General features: G+C 39.3%; 1 protein-coding gene across 3 annotated transcripts; it reads right to left on the bottom strand.

The window, feature by feature from the left end:
- Positions 1–435: 435 nt before the first annotated feature.
- LBR (lamin B receptor) lies at positions 436–18,063 on the bottom strand. Of its 3 annotated transcripts, XM_018085032.2 has the most exons (15): positions 17,854–18,063; positions 16,857–16,972; positions 14,098–14,278; positions 12,358–12,549; positions 10,612–10,695; positions 9,803–9,977; positions 9,024–9,217; positions 8,248–8,302; positions 6,561–6,755; positions 5,195–5,298; positions 4,669–4,794; positions 4,402–4,570; positions 3,080–3,160; positions 2,860–2,982; positions 436–1,823 (listed from the first exon to the last, which is right to left on the bottom strand). In XM_018085032.2, the coding sequence occupies exons 3-15, from the start codon at positions 14,260–14,262 to the stop codon at positions 1,663–1,665; spliced, it is 1,824 nt and encodes a 607-aa protein (XP_017940521.1). In that variant the 5' UTR covers positions 14,263–14,278; positions 16,857–16,972; positions 17,854–18,063; the 3' UTR covers positions 436–1,662. The 3 variants fall into 3 exon arrangements, with proteins under 3 accessions (XP_017940521.1, XP_017940523.1, XP_017940520.1); XM_018085034.2 differs by lacking the exons at positions 16,857–16,972; positions 17,854–18,063 and adding an exon at positions 15,367–16,450; XM_018085031.2 differs by lacking the exons at positions 16,857–16,972; positions 17,854–18,063 and having other exon boundaries at positions 10,612–10,692.
- Positions 18,064–22,149: the final 4,086 nt, after the last annotated feature.

Below are 22,149 nucleotides of genomic sequence, written 5' to 3'. Positions count from 1 at the left end.
GCAAGTGCAGAGGAACCTGCACCATATTTAATATTCTAATATGCTTTTTAGGGCAATTTGTGCTATAAACCTCACGTGCGAAGTATGTGAAAAGCTCTTACTTGTGACAATAGAATAGAAGCTACTTAATTAATGTAAGAGTATTTCAGTAAAATTATTCTACTTATGAAGTAAATTACCAGAAGGGCATCTCATTTACAGCCAGTTAGACAAAGAACACAACTAGTGACCAGAACACATACATTAGTCAAAAAGTCAAATATATACAAAAATATATTAGAAAGTGGTTGAGTTTAACCACAGGCTCATGTAAAAAATGTTGTTTTAAATAGCAATAGCAAAAAAATAGCTATTTCTCTATCTGCAACAGTACAAAAGGCAACACCTACATATGAGGTAGCAATGCCAAATTAAAAAAAAAACAACAACTTTGGATTGAGGAGCAATTCCTATATTTTCATAGCATATCTGTCAATACAAATATTTAAATGAACATTTCAATTGTTTCAAGAACTACAACATTAATTTACAAAAACCTTTTTTCAATGAACATTTTTTTTAAAATTACTGGAAATTGGCTTAGTTACTGATTTCTTCTGTTTCTAAAAAAGCTGTTGCATTTTCAAACCCAAACACTGTACAGAAAAAACGTGGAGGCTTTATTATACACACTTGGTAAACGCTATGGTACATTAAGACATAATTTACAAAGATCAGAATAAGCTGACTGTGGTCATTTGATCCTTTTCTGTCTAATGTGCATTCACTGCACACTTTTGCTACCCCCTGTTCAATGCTAGAGGCAGCATGAGGGTTCACTGCTCACTTCCACAGCTCTGCCCACAGCCAAAGCAAGTGTTTGTATCATCTACTTTCAGGAGTCTGAGCCAGAAGCATGGTTTAAATCCAGGGCCAGGGGCACTGCCAGGCAGCAGCTTCAGAGTTCCCCTTGGTCTGTGCTGAAACTGCCTCAAGAATGGGACGGGAGGAGGGGACAGCTGTGCCCCTTCCCTTCTCCCAGTTCTATATCCCTCAGTCCCTCCTGCAGGTGCAGGGCAGGAGTGGTCACCTGAGCCTCCCTGACCAAAAAAAATCCAATTAATGAAAAGCCAGGAGGGGAACAACCACCTAGCTGAGCTGTGCCAGCTCCAGGCCCTGGGCTGCAGGCCCCTCATGTGGGTCAAATCCTCTGCTGCCAGCTCACTGACCAAAAACACCCTGCTGCTCCTCCAATTCAGGCAACTAAATTGGACATCTGAAGTCAGATGGTACAAGTAACACCAAAAAATGAACTGGATGGAATTTCAGCATTTATTGTATTAAGAAAATAATATACTTTACATCACAGTGCTTAATTAAACGCAATAAAAAAAAAATGTAAACTCGGAATTCTAGATAAAATTTAGCTTGAAAAATTAGGGCTCCAAGAGTTTTTAAAATTCACAATATTTTAAGAATTGAAGTCACAGCCAGTCAGTTCACATAACTCATGTATTTAAGCTTACTTGTAAATACCTTTGATGCACTCCAAAGTTTGGTCTTTTTTTTTTTTTTTCTTAAAAGCCTAAATGACAAATGACCAAGTGCAAAGGTAAGAGGTATATTTTATCTGCAAAGAAACTAACTTTAGAAGGAACTTTCCAATCAGGAACCAGGAGTGCTCTAGTAGATGTAAGGAAATATGCGGTATGGTACACGCTGGCAATACCTTTCCCATGCCAAGCCATATTTTTGCTTACAATGATGTTCATCACGAGCTTCTCGATGAACAAGCAAGCAGATGAAATATATCACGTAGAAATACGGCAAAATGTGGTTAAAACCTGTAAAGTAAAGTGAGAAATTCAATTTAGACACAGAAAAAAAAAAAAAAATCCAGAGATGTTAGCTATTAACATGTATTAAGCTGGTGACACACACTTGTTAAAGACTGAAGCATCTTATATTCCTAAAGCATCAAACACTCAACAGGACAGTTGTGTGACATGTTTACATGCAGACAGGAAAAGACCCACAAATCCACAAGAAGTCATCCTTAAAATTTAAAGTCACAAAATCTACCAACTTCACTCTCAATGCATGCAAAGCTTATCAAACCCACATTTTTTCTAGTTAAACCTCTGCAGCACTGAACTGCCCCACACAAGGTTTTCTCTGTTTTTGCTGTAGACGTGAGTCCAGCTTTGCTCAGACCACGGTATTTGACTTGTAGGTGGAAAAAACTGGAAAATTACCCAGAAATGTGTGACTGCAGCCCAGAAAACCAAGTATTCTGGGCTGCAGCAAGAGAAGTGTGCCCAGCAGGTCGAGAGAGCTGATTCTACCCCACTGCTCTGGTGTCCTGAGATCCCACCTGGAGTGCTGTGCCCAGCTCTGGGGTTCCCAGTGCAAGGAAGAGTGTGTATTCACTAACCAAAATTGAGACAGAATTTCACTCCTTTGTGTCTGATGACTTTTTTTTTTTAATGTATTTTGCTTAGTCATCCTTACATGTGGTAGTCCCTGGTGTACAAGCAAACTCCCACTTTTGGGGAACTTCATTTGAGAACACTATAGCACACCCATTAGCCTAAAAAATTTAAGGAACAACTAATTAGGAAGCAAGTCCCATCGTTATTGAATGATAAAGTGTTAGAAATGCAAGTAAAATCTATAGTATGTCAAATGTACAGCAAGATAGAAAGGGGAAGATGAAAGAGAAAACAGGCGTTGCATTAAACTTATGACACAGAAATTGGCCGTTCAGTGAGTTATAGGGTTTAGTATCCCAAATAATTATCACTTTACATTTCAAATCCAGCCAGATCCCAAAACATAAAATCATTTTTTATAAAATCCACTTTACTTTCAGAAACTTACCACAGGGTAGGGACCATGCTAGAGCCATGATGATATCACCGAGATAATTAGGGTGACGAACAAAACCCCACCAACCCGTGACAAGAAGCCCTTTTCCAGTTGCAGTGGGTATAAATTTCAGATCTGTGAATAGAGTATTGTAGTCAATACAACGACTGAAATATATATTTAAATACCACAAAGACACATTGTATAGCAACTGAATAAGAAATGTACTTACTGGCCAATTTGGGATCTGCGGGATTCCTTCGGAAATTATTTTTCTGAGAATTTGCACTACGGAATATGTAATACCCAATACCTGAAAAGAAATATGATTTATTTTGCATTTTCAGTACTTTCCACTTCTCTTTGCTTCAACAAAAGAACTCACTCTTATCACTTCAGCCTTTTCCTCAGAGATGCAACTGATATTTTCTCCCAGAATTTTCTTCACAGAATTCTAACAAGACAGAAATGCCATCGGAAAACTGCTCTTACAGCTTACTAACTTTTATAAGATTTTGGAGAAGCTTTATTTTCACATCTATTTTTTACATTTGTATCTGATATAGTTTATTAATGTAACACTGAGTGTGAAATTCACATAAAGGTGATGTGCTGCACTTTGTAAAATAACAGCTTTTTTAGCAGCCCAGTATTTTGCTACAGTGCCTACTCTGTAAACTGACCAAGTATTTACAAGTTCACAGCAATAAAAGAATCAGACAATGAACTATCTGATTTTGAAATTAATTTCCCCCACCATCTTCACACAGCAGGTTAAATTTGCTTTTACCAAGGCTGTACTGAGAAAAGATGATCACAACATATTTCAAATAATGACGTTCTTAAAAGAAAAAAAAAATAAAAACCCAAGAAAAAACATTAACTGAAGATGAAAAAATGCTGTTGTATTTCTCAGTATTGCACATCTTAAGTTGTACCCCTTTTCTTTTTTTCCAAGTGCTTAAATTCTTTGCCATGTCTACAAAAAACAGGCGGGTTTTTTAGGTTTACTATTCAGGTAAAAGGGACAAATTACAAGGCTATGTTGGTGCAAACTTAAGGTCGCCTAAAGAGGAGACCCAAGATCATTTCTCAAAGCAAGATCCTTTCTCAAAGCACTCGGCTAGAAAAAAGATGTTTTCCTTTGACATGTGTATGTAACTTGGGCATCAGGGAAGGAGATGCAAACACTGAACCTAGGGAAAAAGTAAAGCACAGCCAACAAAGCACTGACTTCTTTTTTGAGTCATTTACAGTCATTCAGATTAACAGGTATGTTTCAAAGTCAAATTCAAAACATTTCAAGTCACTTAACTCCAGAGAGCGTCCACCTAAAGATGCCTCTCAACAGAACAGTTAGGTGTTCAGTCTCATCTACCCTTCATTTAATAAATACATTCTTTACATTAAACAGTAGCAAGGCACATGCTTCCACCAGCTCTAATATAGAAAATATGATCACTGCCCTCCGAGCTAAAGCTCCACCTCACACCTCCAAACGAAATCAGTACTAGGTTGTAACTAACAGTAACAATAACATTTACTGTAACTTACAGTTCATAACAGTAATTGCGGCAGCAACCGGCCAAGAAATCACAGTAGGATGACCCACTAAATAGAAGGCCTGCAGACTGTAGACAAATGGAACCCACACCAAATCTCCAAATGCCAGCATGAATCCAAATCCATCATGGGTAATATCCATTGTAGTCAAAACAGCTTCCTAAAAGCAAGGAGGAAGGAATTTAGAATTTTAAAAGCCTCCTTCATTTGACACTGTACTTAGAAATGCTAACACAGTTTAACAAGACTGTCATTTACCTCGTTCCAAAGAGCATCCACCACATACAGAAGCTGAAAGCTGTTCACAAGTATCATTGACAGGGACGGCATACTTAGATTGTGTATCTTCATCTCAGCCAAGAGCATTGCCAAGTTTATAACAACCTAGTCCAGAAAATATTTTATTTAAATATTTCCTTGTTCCAAGTGGTCTTTTCAGTTACATTATAGGACACTAACACAGATATTTTTGAACAATGTTTGAGTTTTAAAAAAAAAAAAAAAGCTACAGTTTGCAAGTAACCACATTTCTGAAGCCATATAACCTCAATATATGAATATTTAAAGAAGGGTTTTCATTTCCCACAAAGCAAAGAAGCTAGAAATTTCCCTAAAGTGAATAAAAATGGTCATTAAGTCTGGCAATGTGTAAATGTTTTTCAGTCCTTTCCCCCCCTCCTCATTTATAAATATATATAAAATCCTTAACACCAACTATACATAAAAAACCCAAGATCTCTGTGTAATATTTAAGCAAATAAAATAACTAGGATTACTGACTCACCCAGCCAATTAATCCTGGACGCAACTCACAGAAGTATTTGAGGTCAAAACTGCCAATACGAGGGTTTAATTCATGTCCAATAAAGAAATCATAAATGAAATACCCTGTGGATAAGACACAGTTTCTGTTACCAATACTGTTACTTTCATCTGCCACTACACTCAGCACCACAAATAAGATCCTACTCTCTCATTATCAATTTTTAAAAACCTTTATATTGGAAAAAAAACGAAGAGTATATGCAAAATACAAAGCAAAATTCATACACTTGATATTTTAAGATGCCCAAATATTTTATTTATTAGGAGGACTAAACACTTTAGAAGTTTCTATTGGCTTATTTCTCCCTGACACCTGTTCCTTATTTTCAGCCTCATCCTGAAGCTCACATCACAGTCTCCATGAACATGATCTTATGGCATTAATTAATTCTACTTTCCCTCCTATTTCATTGCTTTTTTCTAGGAGAAAAAATTCCTTTAGCTATGATTACCTGTTCATTAAAAGAGATGAAGAAGCAAAATGCCTGGACTTCAAGACACCCTGGACTGAGTTTGCAAAAAATAAGCACTTTGCAGAACACTTACCAAATGCTACTATGCTACCTGCAGAGACTAGAAGTGCACTTTTTGAAGAAAAAAAAATGATAATTTATTTCCCTTCACACACATAACATGCTGCACTAACAGAACTAAGGGTATTTGAATACTTCATTGTAATACAGTAAGTGTTCTGTCCATAAACATCCCTTCTTAGTCACCCTATGGACATTTATAAAAGCAGTTTCAATGCTAATGGACTTCTCAATCTATCCTTTGTCCTACAAAAACATATGCATATAATTGATACTTTCTAGGAAGGCAGTCTCATGACTGAATCAAAATCTTTTTTGAAAACTCCATTCAGTTAAATAGATTTAAAAGCATGTGTAAAATAAAAGTTTAGAAACACAATGTAATTTTAAGTTCTGTACCTGACTTCCCACTGATAAAATATTTACATTTTTCAGGGTTTTTTTCAATTCTCAGCTGTTTCAAGAAAAGGCAGGGGCACTATGAAGCAAACTACACAAGCCTCTCAGACAAAAAATACTGAAAACTGAAAGGAAAGAACTGTCCTCTCATCACAGGGGACTAGACCAGCCAAGATATTATTCCATAGAAAATCCAACTAAAATTTTAAGAATTTTAGAGTATCCAAGTGAGAATAAAAATTTGCCAGTTAACTTTTAACATTATCTTTACATTTGTAGAAATCAGAAGTCAAACTATTTTATTCAAAGTCCTAAACCCTACACTTTAATTCATAAAAATGAAACTGTAGCAGACAATCAGAAAGAAGTTATCCAAAACATTTAATAACTCACCAGAATTTCCACTTGGTGCTAGTTCTTCCTCGGGTGCTTTCAGGGACCGAACATACAGATAAATGCTCAATGCCAAAGAAAAAGCTGCAGCTGACACTGCAAACTGTATGAAGTGATCATACAAATAATGAAGTTCAAACTGAAAGTACAATAAAATTCCAATAGCTGCAGTAGTGAAAATAAAAGCATAAAACCCTAAAGGATGTAGAAGAAAGATGTATTAGTCAAAATAAAAAAAATACCTTTCTAGTAGAACCTCCCCAGTCCAAGTTTTCTGCACTTTCCTTTCTTCCAAGATTTGTTCATATTCCAATAATGTCTTACACATCCCATGCTCTCAGTCCAAACTTCTGGGGCACAGCAATTTACCTAGGAGACTCTAAGCCCTGAAATTTATTGTGCTCCTCTTCAAAAGGACAAGAGGGAGGAACACTCTGAGCACTCCTACATTTTTTATAACACAGGATCTAATTTCAGGTTGTAGTGGAAAAATGGACACTGACACTACTAACTGATAACAGCAGGTTACAAAATCTTATCAGTGTGACAACTCAGATAACCATATTTTCATCTTTGAGTTTTCATACATACCTTGACACAGATAGCAGTTACTTAACTATTAAGTAACTATCAACTCAAAACTTGAACACAAAACTTTTGTAGCCTTTGAGAGTATCAAACCATGTGGAATGGATTGATGCCCTAATATGAGTAGGCAATTCTATACTGCTCTCATGCAAGGACCTTCTGTGAACCCTTTCACAGGGTCACAGTGGCTGAGGTTAGAAGGGACCTCCAGAGCTCATCTAGTTTAGTGCCTCCTGATGTTCAGATGGAACCTCCTGTATTTCAGTTTGTGCCCACTGCCTGTCACTGGTCATGTCCCATAAAAGGTATGAGATAACCTCAACATGACTCACTTCTGCAGGATGTAATTCCTCGTTTCCAAGATTTTAAAAGGCCATATTCTGCCTTTAAAATGGTCCATCTTAAGATTATGTTAAACCTCAACTTTTTAATTTAACATCTGGATTCCACTACTACCAGACAATGCCCTTGAACTGACTAAATCAAATAGGCAGTCTGGAGTATGTTCAAAGCATCAAAGTACACTTGCCTATTAAGGTCAGAAAAAGCAGGACTGCTGAAGTATGCTAAACCACACTCTTGAACTAGATGAGAAACTTGCCTTATTCATAGGAAGTGAAATCAGTTCTAATTAAGGGCTCTGAACTCTTCTTTGACAGGCAGGAATAACATCTTAAATCAATTACAACATACTTCTTATTAGTCTGTAAATCAGAGACATCCAAGATGACTGAGACACAAGGGATGAGATCTCTTCAGATCACTCCTCCTGAACAACAGCCTTTGTCACATAAGCATCACTAACACTTCCTGATAGATAACTCCCTGTTTAGCAAGGAATATGACAGGAGTCACCAGTCACAACTGAATGCAGATCAGGTGCCCTGTATAGCATAATGTCTCGCTCCTGGGGCAGTTAGTTCTGGATGATTACTAACCATCTTCTTCTAAGAAAAGGTTCACCCTATGTCATGACAGATTTACAACATGTACATTTTGACCATAGTACGTATCTTTCATAATTTGTATTTTGTGGTGCTGAGCACTGCAAATCACATAATGGAATTAATCCTAGAATAAGCAACTGCAACATGCTTACCATTTATCCGGTACTGTAGTTTCTTTCCATTTGAAAGAGGCAGGCCTTCTACAACCTAGGAAGAGTAAAATACTAGTGTTCAGCAAAGTACTTTCTGAGAGCGCTGGTGGGGGAGAAAACCAAGTACATCTCTGCCAGAAAGACATTCAAATCAAGGTAACCAGCTGGACACAATCAAATCTGAGTACTGTTCTAAAAAAAAGTACTTTGGATATCAAAAGGTGAACAGTTTCAATTAAAAACATTTTAAAAAAATAAACCTCTTCCTAACTAGCCTCAAGAAAGCAGAGCTGCTCCAATTATTGTAAACTACTTTAGTGTCCCTTCAGAATCTGCTAGTAGCCCTAACATCACAAAAGAAGGCAAAGGAGCATTTGCCTGATATAACATATGGCTAGAATGGTTTATAGCTTTCTGTAAGTGAAGATTATATTCTAAAACTTTGGATAGCCATAAGAAATTGAGTATTAAACAGTTTGTTAATTTAAAGGTCAAATACCTGAAATTCTTCTAGAATTCTATCAAGTTTTATCCATGCTTTGATCTGAATGCCTATATAATGCTTTCTGCCTCTTCTACTGAAAGACTCTGAAATGCACGAATTCTTGACAAACTGTGGTCTTTTAAGCTTACAGAAATCTGCAGTAGCCATATTCCAGATTATGGAAAACTAATTATTTGCTTTTAAATTTGCTGCATTAAGAACACACCCCACCCTCCAGCCCAATGTACAGATTTGTTGCCCATAAAGCCCCAGCTGCTACCAAACAGCCTACCTTTCCAATTGGCAGCAAGTAGAACAGAGCTTGAAGGAAAAACCACAGAAGATAAACACCAAACACCCTCGTCTCCCAAAGACTTTCAAGTGCTGGGAGAGGAGGGAAGTTCAAAAGACTGGGGTCATCTTGTTTACACATCAACAGCAAGTACAATACAGTAGCAGGAAGGAGAAACATCAGCATGAAGGTCCCTGTAAACAGACATCATGGAATATTAGAAGATAAACATAGAAAGTTAAAAAATATAGTTTCAATCCCACTGAAAAAAAAACTTCAGTAACTTCAGTAACAAAGAAAAGGTTGTCTATCTATTCCTGAAGCAAGACAGCAGCAATCCCTAGTCACGTAATGGTACAGAGACATTCTTCTCACTTCCACACAAGGTCATCCATCTACTGAAGGATCACACTCACTGCATCCCCTTAAAACTGGTCGAAAAACTGTAAAAAGAATACTGTCAACTTCAAAGCACCTAAGTTTCAAAAATGTAAAACCTTTGCTAGTTAACTTCTTAAATCTAATTTAGAAATATTTAGACCTCACTGTGCAAGAGATGGCGCAAGATCTTCACTATATTTCGCGTGAGAACCAGTGTAATAATGGTTCTTTGACTGCCATCATATCAAGTGAGGCACTATCACACCACTCTGAATTCTGCAAACCAGGGTCCAAAAACTGGGAAAACCGTTCTCGACATGACAGTATGGTCAGTAAGTAAAAAAAAACCACAAAGCAGTACTAATTTTCAAATATTAAAAGACAGTTTGCACACACACCAATTCTTCCCCCAAACTCCAGCTCCTTTGTTTTTGATGGTGCTTTCTCAATTGTTTTTAATGCCGTAAAAATCTTTTTCTCCGAATATATCTCTTCTTTCTTCTTTTCATCTTTCCTTGAACGCAGGCTGTACTGTTCAAAATGCTTTACTTCCACATCTGGTTTTAACTTTTGCTGTTAATGAATAAAAACAAGTTACTAAAATGATTCCCAGTGATTTTACCTTATTTTACTCCAGTATTTTATATTTCAGAAGACATTATTCACTATAAAACACCAGTGTACAATGTCTTCTACTTTTTTACAGTACTTAAGTTTATGCATTCACATGAAGGGACTGCTAAAACCAGAGTCATTGTGATCACCTATGCTGTGATTCACATAGCAGCAGCAGTTCCAGTACAGATCATGCATTCCTACCCTCCTCCTTTCCCTTCTGCAATAACCCTATGCATTAACTAACAATTGGGACTAAAGAGCTGATTTGGCTAAATTTAAAACACTTTCTACAGTCAAATATTCACATTGTAAAAGCATCAGAATGAACATAAGTTACCAGAGATGGTTCAATGGAAAAAAGAAAACAAACCAAGAAAAATGAATGTTATGCAGCTCTAGTATTTTCCCCTTCCCAACTTCATCTCCCTCTCCCCTGAAATTAGTTTGCTGGACAGCAAATTTGCTTGACCTCAAAGTTTTAGATTGCATTCTATTTCTGCTTGATTATTGCAGTGCCTTTGTCTATGAATTTCTGAGATAGTTAAGTTTGAATGCAACATAAAACTACAAGTAAATACAATGTTCATACCTCCAAGATTATGCAGGATGTGTCATTTTTTTCTGTATTTTCAGGTTCACCGTTGTACCTTTTGGTGTTATTCTCACTCGGCTTCTGGTTCAAAGAAGAAATATAGTTTTAGCTTTCTGAAAATAAAAGCTGCATTAAGTGTGAGTGTATAATGAATAATTAAGAATGCTGTCTAGTTTTTTTTGTCAACTGCAACTGCTCTGGTTTTCTCCACAGGAAAACAAGTGGGTTCAATATCCAAAGTACAGATAGTTTCAGCTCACAAACAGGAAGAGGAGAAGTTATTTTTTTTTAATAAACTGTGAAATTAAGAGAGAATACAGCTTCCAAGTTATTTTAACTCATCACTAGGAACTGCCAAATACAAAATACATGTCTATTCAATAATGCTAGTGGCAAGCAGAGAAAACTTCAGTGTCCTATATATGGCACTGCTCTGCAGGACTGAGTTGCTTTTCCATTAAATATCGTTGAAGAAATAAATTGCCTTACAAAAATTCTTTGAATGAGCCTAGCTTACACAACTCTGGGAAGACACAACTCATGTGCTCTGTTTCATTTCACCCCAAGCTCGGCTGAAAAGGACCAGGTCATCCCAGTTGTACAACAACCAAAAGATCCATCCTACTCCTCAATTAGAAGCCATCAGAAAAAAACCAAAAGATATTTTAACCTTTTTGTCCTAAAAGGTACAAGAAGTACAAAAACCAAAGTGTAGCTGCTGGCTACAAACTACTTAAAATGAGCATATGGTCCACAGGCCATGCACTGGGTCATACAGCTCAAAGCACTCACTGCAAAACAAAAGCCACAGCAATTTCTGTGCCAAAGAGTGCTTTCAGTAGTAGCAATATATTGAACCTATCTATTTAGTTTAGATTGATCTGGTTTAGTTTAGTTGAAACCCAACCAACACCTGTCTATTTTTAATAGGTCAGCAGAAGAGATTTCCAGTTCAAGGGACTGTGTCTTGGACAAGAGGCAGAAGAAATGCTGTTTGTTTCTTAATAGAGAAACATCACTTCTACTATTCTTCACTTACAGATTACCAGAACCATTTCTAACACTCATTCTAATTTTCACAAAAATGTCAAGAACAAACACAATAAACTTCAGTTAAACATCAGATATTTGATAAACTTTGAAATCCTTACAGGACATTTTCATAATGAAAACAGTTCTGCAATAGTATCAATCAGCAGGGTCATATTTAAATATTCCACACTTGAATTCTGCAACAGTTCTCACACAGAAGCTGCACATTTTTCATTACTATTGTAAATGAACTGTATATGATAATAGAACTCATTTTATTTAAAACTCTAATACCTCCCTGCTATGTATTGATCAAAACATCTTAAAAATAGGCTACCTTCCTTTGCCCCATTTCACAAGTAGAAGCACATGACTAACAATTCTTTAATATTAAAAGATAAAAAGAATTTGTGTGTGTTTGGATTCTGAGAACTTCACAGCAAATTCAAATGGAACTTGATAACGTAAGTTTACATTTCAGGAATTTCCTCAAACTCTGAAAGCCAGAAACCCTATTTTCAAAGACAAAAAAAAGGTAGTTCTCAGATACACTTTTGCAGCTAATTATGTTGTTCAAGGAACATCACCTACAGCCGGCCTTTACAATGACAAACCCAGTACATACGAAACCAAACTTTCACAAATAGCAAAAATCTGAATTTAGAAAAAAATCCAGCAAGCCCCCACACAAAGAACAAACAAAATTAATACCGCTGGTAGAGCTAAGCTGGTTTCCTGAATGGTTTTCTTTTTGTCATCTTTATGTTCTCTGCTTTGGGAAGTAGAACGACGTCTCCCTCTCCCCGGCCGACCAGGAGACCTGGATCGAGATCTGCTGGTGCTTCTTCTGGAGGGAGAACTTGAAGAAGACTGGCTCTTCCTGTGCTTGAATGATGACTGAGACTAAAGGAAAGCGGGGAAGAAAGCAAAATCTTATCTATGTTCCAAAGAACAATGTTAGAAACAAGGTGGGTTTTTTGTAACAAGGACCCTGGCATACAGCTCTGTAGATTTGTCTCTAATTTCCTTTACTGATGTTGTACAAAGCCTGTTAAAAAAGAGCAACTGCAGCATACTCATTTGGCTGGTAATTCCCAAACAATCCTGTCCCAGGTCCAGCTGCTTCTGACAATCCCTAACAGAACTACAGAAATCAGGATATGGATGTAAACTACCAACGTGAGCACCAAGCCCTTAGGCCTCTCAATCCTTTGCATAAGGAAGGGAATTGATAGTTGTCTCTTAAGCCCTAAGAGACTGCTCTCATTTCCATATTTCCATTACTCAGCTTGATTAATGCATTTGACACAGCAAGATGTCATCATCTGTTTAAGGAAACACAGATCAAATCAACAGTAAAAAAATCCAAGTCAGCTAATTCATTTAATTAGATGTGATGACTAATTTCATAAACAGTTTTCCACAAAAGTATTGTTTGATTTCTCTGTTTCCCATGTAACATTTCCAGAATGAGACTTTTATAATGCACAAATGTTTCATGACAACAAAAGGCTTTTCCTCAGCTCGAGTTTGCTAACCTGCAAGCAGAAAGTAACAACAGGTTACAAAGTCCTGAAGCAGTGATTACCCCAAGGCTGAAACATTTTGGTTCCAAAGTAAAAGGCCAGTTACTGGGCATGCACACTGCCACCCAGAAGTGAAACTACTGTTCACATAAAGACACATAAGTCGGCTTTGAACTCATGCAGGTTTCAGAACAGGCCACAAAAATCAACTACAGTGAACATTCAAACAGGGTTTTTTTCTCTTGTGCATTATCATATTTTAAACTGAAGTGAAAACTGAAATATGGAGTTTTAAAGGCCTTTATTAGTAATAAAAATGAAATAATAAAGATATGTAAAGAGGAAGGAATGTGCTCACATGCATATGCCATGAACCTTTCTCAAGTGTTTCTAAATGTCACAAATGTAGCAAAATACCTTAAGGAGCCTTTGAGGACCTAAAGCAGGACAAGCTATTTGCAGATGCTTTAAGCATGTGCTTAAAGGGCACACACTATTTATATTTACAGTGATCCTTAACTACAGGCTTCCATTTGTTTTCAAATTTTCCTCTTTAGAGGTGGAAAAACGTCAAATTAGCATCAGCCCTCTGATTACTGCCTTTATAAGGCACCCCAAACTGATTTTTCATGAAGAATCATGCTACAGAGTTCCCAAACCATCAGTCTTGTTTTTCCCCAAACACATCACTGTTTTTTTCAACACAAAGCAAACAATCACTCCTCTTTAAAGATGGGGTTTCAGAACTTAACTACCTGAGAGGTCCCATAGGAAAAAGCTAATATTTAACACCAATTCCTTGAAGACACAGTTAATAAAAACTTGTAAAATGACTATCCAATCCTGAGTTGTACTTTTAGCTACATCACAAAGTTGGTGTAATCTTCCACTAGAAGCAGTGATACTTACATACACGTGTACTCACCCTTATATCACTTTCTTTCAGTGCAAGTTCAGTTCCATCTTTGTACTTGACAGTATAAAGATGAGCAACATCATCATAACTGGTCACTTGTACTTCATAGTACAGGACACTTCCTGGCCAACGGCCCATCACCACCTCGCCATCAGCATACCTCCGGCTCGGCATTTTCCAAAAAGTATCCCTAGGAAATAAATCAGTCAGTGCACATGACAGCTAAACATTAGGCTTCATTTCCCCCCCTACTCTCTTTCTGTATCATTTAGGTTGGAAAGAGGAAACTTCAAACAACTCTCCACTTTAAACAGAGAAAAAGTTATGTGACAAGAAAACAGCAATTGTCTGTTTTCCAAATAGAGTGAAGACTGAAGATACATATTCTGGAAAACTGTTCAAATGTATTAGACTAGTACTCAACTATGATATACAACCTCCATCACCAGGCAGAGCACATATTTGACCAAAATTACATAATGCAGCTCATCTTATCTAGAGGGGGAAATGCAAATTAGATGGTATTTAACAGTCCTCTAAGCCACTTTCCCTGTGGTTATACTGATATTACAGATGTGATGATTTCTAAATATTAAACATTCCCAATCTCTTCAACACTTATATTTTTTTGTCACATTACACTTTTTTTTCCAATTTATTATGCCAAACATTCAAAAGTTATGAAACTTCAGAATTTAGGCTCCTGTCTGGGCAGAGTTATTTTCTCTTTTCCACCTATTTAGCACAAGGCTTGTACTGCCTTTTGCAGGGGCCCATAGGAAAACAAAGTACGGTATCAGAGCAATCACACAGTAACCTGAAAAACTAAATTCTATCCCCCTTTCAGCACCATAAGGTTTTTACTTGATATTAGCAAAACATGGTGCAAGTGAGTACTACCCTTGGTGCTGGAAAAAAACCCACAACTACAATTTACAGAAAATTGGTTTTAAATGTAAAGTCCTGTATAACTGTTTGTAAAATGCTCTGTATTGTGTCATTGCCTTCTGAAAATAAATATCCAAAGCAGAACATACTTTTAACCTGAATTTCCTAGTCTCAGGTCTCACATATCAAGTGAGGCTACCTTAAAAGTCTAAGGTAAAATATATACCAATGTATGTATTAGCACCATCTGTACAGTGAACACAGAAACTTAAAATGTCCCTCTCCCCCCATCCATTCTAACTTGTTTGCTATAAATAAGATGTGAAGCCACACAAACTGAGGTGAAAGCAAGTATTTAACTAGATACTCATTCATTACACATTAATTAACCTGCAAGGAAAAGTTAGATTAGATTCTTGGAGGATGGAGCTCAGTGAGGTTTTTTAATCAACAGTCATTCTGTCATTTTCCAAAGATGCTGCTGTTAAGTTTTTACACCTGTGTAGCTCTCCAAGTCAAAGAAACGAAAAACTCAGCAAAACTCCCTCATATGGATTCTACCACTAATATTCCTAACTGCTTCAAAACAGAAACATCTGGCCACCTCCTCTGCTGTAAAACATTTGCAGGAGAAAAAAGAGTAAGTTTTATAATTTTATTTCACTGACACTTGTCAGTTGGAAAAATTATCAGAATTCTAGTCTATGCTTGTAGGCACATGCTCTTCCAGCTCCTCTGCCTTCTAACTAGTGTTTCTTGTCACAGTTTCCTGTTAATGTCTTATTCTTTCTGAATTCCCACTCCTTCAGCTGTTTTATCCCAGTCAGTTTAACCCACTCAAACACACAGCCCTGTTTCTGATGACTCCATGAAATGCAACTCCCATATTTTCATTTCAAATTCTTCATTCTCTCCTTATCCCCCCATTCTTTCAGGATTTCCTGTCTTTTCTGCCCTTGTTCACCCAAGCAGTTCCAGTCCCTCTTTGCCACCTCTTGGCTCAAGTCTGATCTCAATCCCCATAATGTCTCCTTGGCCAGTTTTCTCACCCAAAAGACAGTTCTTCAGCAGATCCATGTCTACTACTGCTCTTTCCCCAGCCTCCCACAATTACAGCTTCTTCCTTCTCTTCCATAAATAGTCTAAATACCAGTCCTCCAGCTTTCACTAGATGTCATAACCTCACACATAACTTCATTTCCTCTCTGCTGTTGTACTTCCTACACTCCAGCCAACGGTTTCTTCTCTTGACCTGGAGCACCTCAGCCATCATCTGTAAATTTAGAGCCTGACCAGGACAAAGCTGGCAGATCCTCAGACAAAGGTGTGAAATACAGAATCTTTGGAGGCTAAGTCCTTTTTGCAAAAGGGAAACATTTTTTCAAAAGTTCTTATTAAGGACATGTACACTGATTTTTACGATTTTTAACAACCACTTCAAAATTCAGATATAATTTCATAGGGATAATGAAATGCAATTCTCTGCTAGACTTCAAAATCCAACAGTTTTGTATGCCAACATAAAAACAGTTCAAAGAAGAGGTAACCTGATGATTTAATTCTTGTGAAAGGCAGGAAGACCTTCCCCTCCTCCAACTTGGTTCTAAAAAGGAGCTGGTTAGTTTTAAGAAGTTGAAAAATGTGGTTGGAAGACCTGTAACTAAATCAATGTTATGTAATTCAGCCCAATGTAGATATCACTGATATGAAATTCCTGATTAATAAATAACTTTAAGCAAGTGCAAATATTATCCTCTGACTCAACAGTAATGGACAATCTTATTAATGGGAAAACATTTTGCAATTCTTTTCCTTAAATATTAAAGCTTAATGATAAGCTCAAACATTAAACACTAAAAGAAGTAAATATAACTTCTTACCCTATCAAAAGTAACCACCTTGTTCTGCACCCCAGCTCCTCCTGTGAAGGGGGTTTACAATCCTCATTCCTTCTATCCCACTTCTAAAAGCTACACCGTTTAAAGGCAGCCTTCATCTGTTCAGATAACAGACAAGATTACTGACATCAAAAAAAGTAAAGCCAGAAAGTCTTTAAAAAAAAACACACCTAAGAGATTACATTTTGAATTTACTGCTCTTTCAAGCTCTACACACACCCCTGCTAATTTTCAGGGTATCAGCTGGCATCAGCCTAATGTTTACAGTACTCCTACACAAGACTTTCAATTCACAGGGCTTCAAATTATGTATCCAAGGAAGATTATTGCATATGATGAACCCTGCGCTGTACAGACATCAGATTGCAACTATAGTTGTTTATGAGATGAAATTTGTGTTTTCTGCACCATTATTATTTTCCTTTAGAAACCCAGACTCAAAGGGAATGGAAAAAAAAGATTTTGTATCCTATACCAAGCAAGATAATTAACACAAAACTCCCTGGAGGTTAAAAGTTAGCCAAGAAGAAAAGTTACTGCTGAGTCAACCAAGAATGAAATAAGTAAAGAGAAACATGGCTGAGAAACATATTACCCCATGCATCCATTTCTGGTCTCTCTTAATAGCTCTCACTAGAGATGTGGAAAGATATTTCACCGTGGAGAAAAGAAGACTGCCAGCTTGCAGCCACTGGAAGATCATACCCCATCATCAGAGGTTGGGTACCCAGTTTTAAGAATACATAAATAAACACTAAACAAGCTTTCCCTCTTCGAAGATCAGAGTTCACACATATTAAGTGGTTCCACTTAGAAGTTCTGAGACCTCAGCACTGCTAGATAACGTTCTCTAAATCAGAGGAAGAAGCCATTTGAATGCAAGAAGAAATGCAGAAGAGAACACCGATAGTCGAGGCTAACAAGACAGCCTACACGGAAAGTTGCTACTGAATTCACCAGAGACTGAGCTGTGCAGGACCTTTTCAGCATCACCACTAAACTCTCCACATTTCCAGCTCTTCACCTCCAGACGGTGGAGGGACCTCCCCCTGTCCAAGCCAAATCAGCGCCACCACTCCAAACAAGCACACATCAGCCTCAAAGCAAAAATAACAACCCATCAACCCTGGGCCTGGGAAACGAGGGATTTCCCCTTTAAAGAGGCTCTCCAGCGGAAGCACGGCGAGCGGCGGGGACGCGGCAGAAGCTCGCACTCCCCGCGCAGGGCCCGGGCGGCGGCGGCGGGGCGCTGTTGACAGGAAGGGACCCACGTGCCGGGCAAGGCCCAGCCCCCCGGCCCCGCCCCGCCCGCGCTCCCGGCCCGGGCCTGGCGCGGGGCCTCCGCCGCCGGGGGAAGGGAGGGCCGCACCGCCCCTCGGCGGCCTATCCCGGCGCAGGGCCCGGCGCGGCGGGCGGCGACAAAGCGGAGGCGCCCGGCCCGCCAACCCCGGGGCCCGAACTAGCGGCTCGCGCCGCTCCGCCGCGAGAGAAGCCGAGCGCGGCGGCGATCGGCGGGAGCGCTCCCCCGCCACGGGGAAGGCGCAGAGGGAAAGCCCGTGGGCGAAGGGTTTGGGAGCGGGGGGCGTTATCCCGGCCCGCGCGTGGCGCCCCCCGTTACCTGGAGCCGCGCGCGGGCCGGGCCGGGCCGTGCCGTGCCGGAGGCGGATCCGCGGAGCGGGCCGGAGCGGCGCGGCCGACGCGCCGCGCCCGCTGCGCTGAGGGAACAACCGCCCCCCACCGAGCGACGGTTACGGCCGCGCGCACGGGCCCCGCCCCTCGCCCGCCCGCCAACCGCGCCCATTGGCGCGAGGCGCCGTTTTGAATCGCGGGGTGGCCGCACGCCATTGGCCGCGCACGATGGCGCGGGCCGGCCCCCCGCCGCCGTGGGGCGCGCGCCCCGGCCCCGCCCGACTGAGGGTGGCGAGGGGAGTGCGAGCGGCCTTCCCCGCCCCTCCCGCCTCCCCTCACGGCGGCGGGGCAGGATGGCCGGGAGGGAAGGTCGTTGTCGCTGTCGTAGTCGTGGCGGTGGGGCAGGCTCAAGCCGCCTGCGCCACACAGGCCCCGCCGCAGGGTGGTAAACAAAACCCCCGTTTTGTTTACGGAGCACTCGCGGTCTCGCCGCCTCCAGAGCCGCCTCCGGCACCGCGAGTGCTCCTGCACTGGCCGAACAGCAACCTGTGCTCCCTCCAGCCCTGCGCCTCCAGCATTCAACAACACCAGAATGTAGTAAAAAGGCAGTAAACATACTTCTCTCTCTCAAAAAGAAAAATAAAAAAGTGGGGAGGAAGCGGAGGCGGCGAGACCGCCGGTGTTCCTACACCGACCGAACAACAGGCTGTGCTACCTCCAGCACTGCACTTCCAGCACTAAACAAAGGCAGAATGTGGTAAAAATGATGTAAAAAGACAGTAAAAATATCCCCAGTCTCTCCAAAAGAAGAAAAGGGGGGGAGGGGGGAACGGAGGCGGCTTTTGAGGTGGCGAGACCGCGAGTGCTCCCACACTGACCGGAGACCAGGCTGTGCTCCCTGCAGCCCTGCACCTGCAGCGCCCAACAAACCCAAAACACGGTAAAAATGCAGTAAAACCAGCCCCTCTCTCTCCGGAAGAGAAATAAAAAAGGACTAAAAAGCAGCAGCATGTGGTTACCCTTGTCCTTTTGAGGCAACCTTCTCAGAAAGGCCATTCGAGTTCCTGGCCAGATTTTGAAATCAGGAAGTCTAAGCAATATTTGAGCGGGCAGATGAAAAATGGGTTGTGAAAAAATTAACACATTGTCCTTAACAGTGAGGTTTAGTGTTCAAATAAGTTGTTTCCAGTGTTGGGATCTTAAAAATGAAGTGTTTTAAGTGTGAAATACAGTCGTGTTTGTGTTTGCACAATCATTATGGACGTCCCAAATTGTCTGAATTTGGGTACAGGCTGACAAGTGATACTCTGTTCTAATAAAGCTTTCTAAACGAAGGAAAATTCCCTAAAGACAAGACCACCATTGTCCCATACAGAAAACTGGCAGTGCCACGCAGACACAGCAAAAATCCCACATAAAAAGAAACACCAACCAACCAACAATTTGTTGCTGTTTGTTTGTTTGTTTGTTTGGGGGTTTAATTTTGTAGCTATAATGTTTGAATTAAGAGTAAGTATGGCAAGCTTTTTTTCCCCTAAGTGATTGCAGGAAATGGGCATTCATGTGTGAATTATTAAAAATATATATATTTTACTATTTATTCTGTCTATTTTGGCCTCAAAATTTTTCATTTTCACAAGCAAATTTTAAAAAAATTTATTTTGTATCTCTCCTATTTTTATACCAAAGAGGTCCAGTTATATTTTCTCATACATTCATTGTATTTTTCACTATGTGATGCAGTAAGAGACATTTAAATGAGATTAAAAGTTGCTCAGTCAAACAGGAATCATGTGTAAATATAGATTTTAATAAATGCAGCCAGAATAAATTTGTTCTTTAGTTAAGGCAATCAGCTTTATCTAAGAGACACTTGATAATTTACTATGCAAAAGAATGCAAGTGAAGCTTAATTTCTGACTTCAGATAATGTATATTTTGGTTCCAGCTAAGATTTTTACTATATTACTATTGCACAGTTTACAACCATTATGTTAAAAACTGTTTTCAGTAGTTGTCTAAATTACAGTAACTATTCCTTGGAGTGAGCCTGCTTCATTTTGTTGGCAGAAGAATCCTACAATTAATATGCTTAAACATGAAGGTTTTCAGTTGAGATCTCATTTAGAGAATAAACTTGCTTTCAGAGAAATGGTTTTGGTTTGGAATTGCTTACTGAACCTGGATTAGAAACCTACTGGGCCATTAAGAACTGTTTATTGCAATTCTACCAGTGATAATTGGTATACACTTGAGAGATTATTTCAGAAATATTTATGGGACCACCACAGGACAACTAATAAATGGGACAAATAGGAAATCCAGTCAGGACCATGACCATCAAAATGATATTACCTGTGCACTGCTAAAAGTTAGGTTTCCAGTGTCTGAAGTTTGCCTATATCTACATAAAACATCTCAATCTCACAACATAAAACTGAGAAAATAATTCTCTAGGCTTTCATTTTAATGAGAATAACAGAATCATCAGGGTTGGACAAGACCTTCAAGATCCTCTAGTCCAACTATCACCCCAGCACCACAATAATCCCCCTAAACTGTATCCCCAAGTGCCACATCCAGAGACACTTTCAGAGACAATGACTCTTCCAGAGGAGAAAAACACCTTTCCTTCTCTGATTCCTGTCTCCAAAATGCTCTTCAGCTGAAGGCAGAGAACGGGGCAGGGGTTTGGGAGGAAGCCATTCAAAAAGCAGTGGGAAGTGAGTGTTAGCTATGACAAGACTCAGGAGAATGGTGGAAAACAACACGATAACCAAAAATGGGATCATTTCACTCTTCTCCAACAAGGGCCAGGAAAAATTTCATCAGGTGTAAGTTATGGTTCTGAAGTCTCCTCAGGACGCACACTTAGCAGTAAAAATTGCTTAAGCTTAAGGGGAAATATAAGTAGCTGGTGAAGTAAAATTTCAATATGAATAGTATTGTCTGCACTCTGTAAAATCTGAGTATATCCAAGGGGAATCTGGGGTTTTCTATAGGACTGATATCTCAAGTAGCTCTAAGTGACAGCCAGGGATAGTCCTACAGTTTGTGCTTGCTTGTTGGTGTTACTTAAGTAGTCCCAGGGAGTTCAGTTGTACTGTCTGGCCTTGGCAGAACAGGTTGACTTTACAGAGGAACTCTCTCCAAACAGTGAACCCCTCTGGAGGTTCTGAATTTCTGCCTCTGGAGGCACTGAATTTAGTATTTCAGGATATTAAAATACCTTTAATTTAATAAAATATATTTTTAAAAAATCCCACTGGTATATTAACTCTAGTTAATATCCCAAGACTTACAGTTCAGAATTGGTGACCATTGGAGTCCCCTGCATTGTTATTAACCAGCTGGTTATTAACAGTTGCTGCCTGTGATATTACGAATTGCTGGCATTATTAGGTGTCCTGATATTTAAGCTAACTCATCTGGACACACATAACTGTGTGCTTTCTCAACACCATATGAAAACAGGTATCACAGTAGTCCTCAGATAACTCAAGTCTATGGAATTAAATTCAGGTTATAGCTAGCCTCTTTTTTTAGTTAATGATCTTCAGGTACTTCTTGAAACATTAAATTTTACTCTAAATCCTTTAACCTTTATTTTGTATGGTTGCTTAATAATATTTGCATATTCAATATC

This window comes from Manacus vitellinus, unplaced genomic scaffold (assembly GCF_001715985.3).
Source record: "Manacus vitellinus isolate BGI_N305 unplaced genomic scaffold, ASM171598v3 scaffold_8_pilon, whole genome shotgun sequence".
NCBI classification, from domain to species: domain Eukaryota; kingdom Metazoa; phylum Chordata; class Aves; order Passeriformes; family Pipridae; genus Manacus; species Manacus vitellinus.
The sequence above is the reverse complement of the archived record's forward strand: the minus strand, read 5'-3'. Positions and strand labels throughout refer to the sequence as shown.

Coding starts and splice junctions, on each gene's coding strand:
- LBR (XM_018085032.2), bottom strand. CDS start 14,262: ATGCCGAGCCGGAGGTATGCTGATGGCGAGGTGGTGATGGGCCGTTGG. Junction 6,756..8,247: donor ACTACAGTACCGGATAAATG/GTAAGCATGTTG, acceptor TACATCCTTTAG/GGTTTTATGCTTTTATTTTC. Junction 4,795..5,194: donor GTCCAGGATTAATTGGCTGG/GTGAGTCAGTAA, acceptor TTTCTGGACTAG/GTTGTTATAAACTTGGCAAT.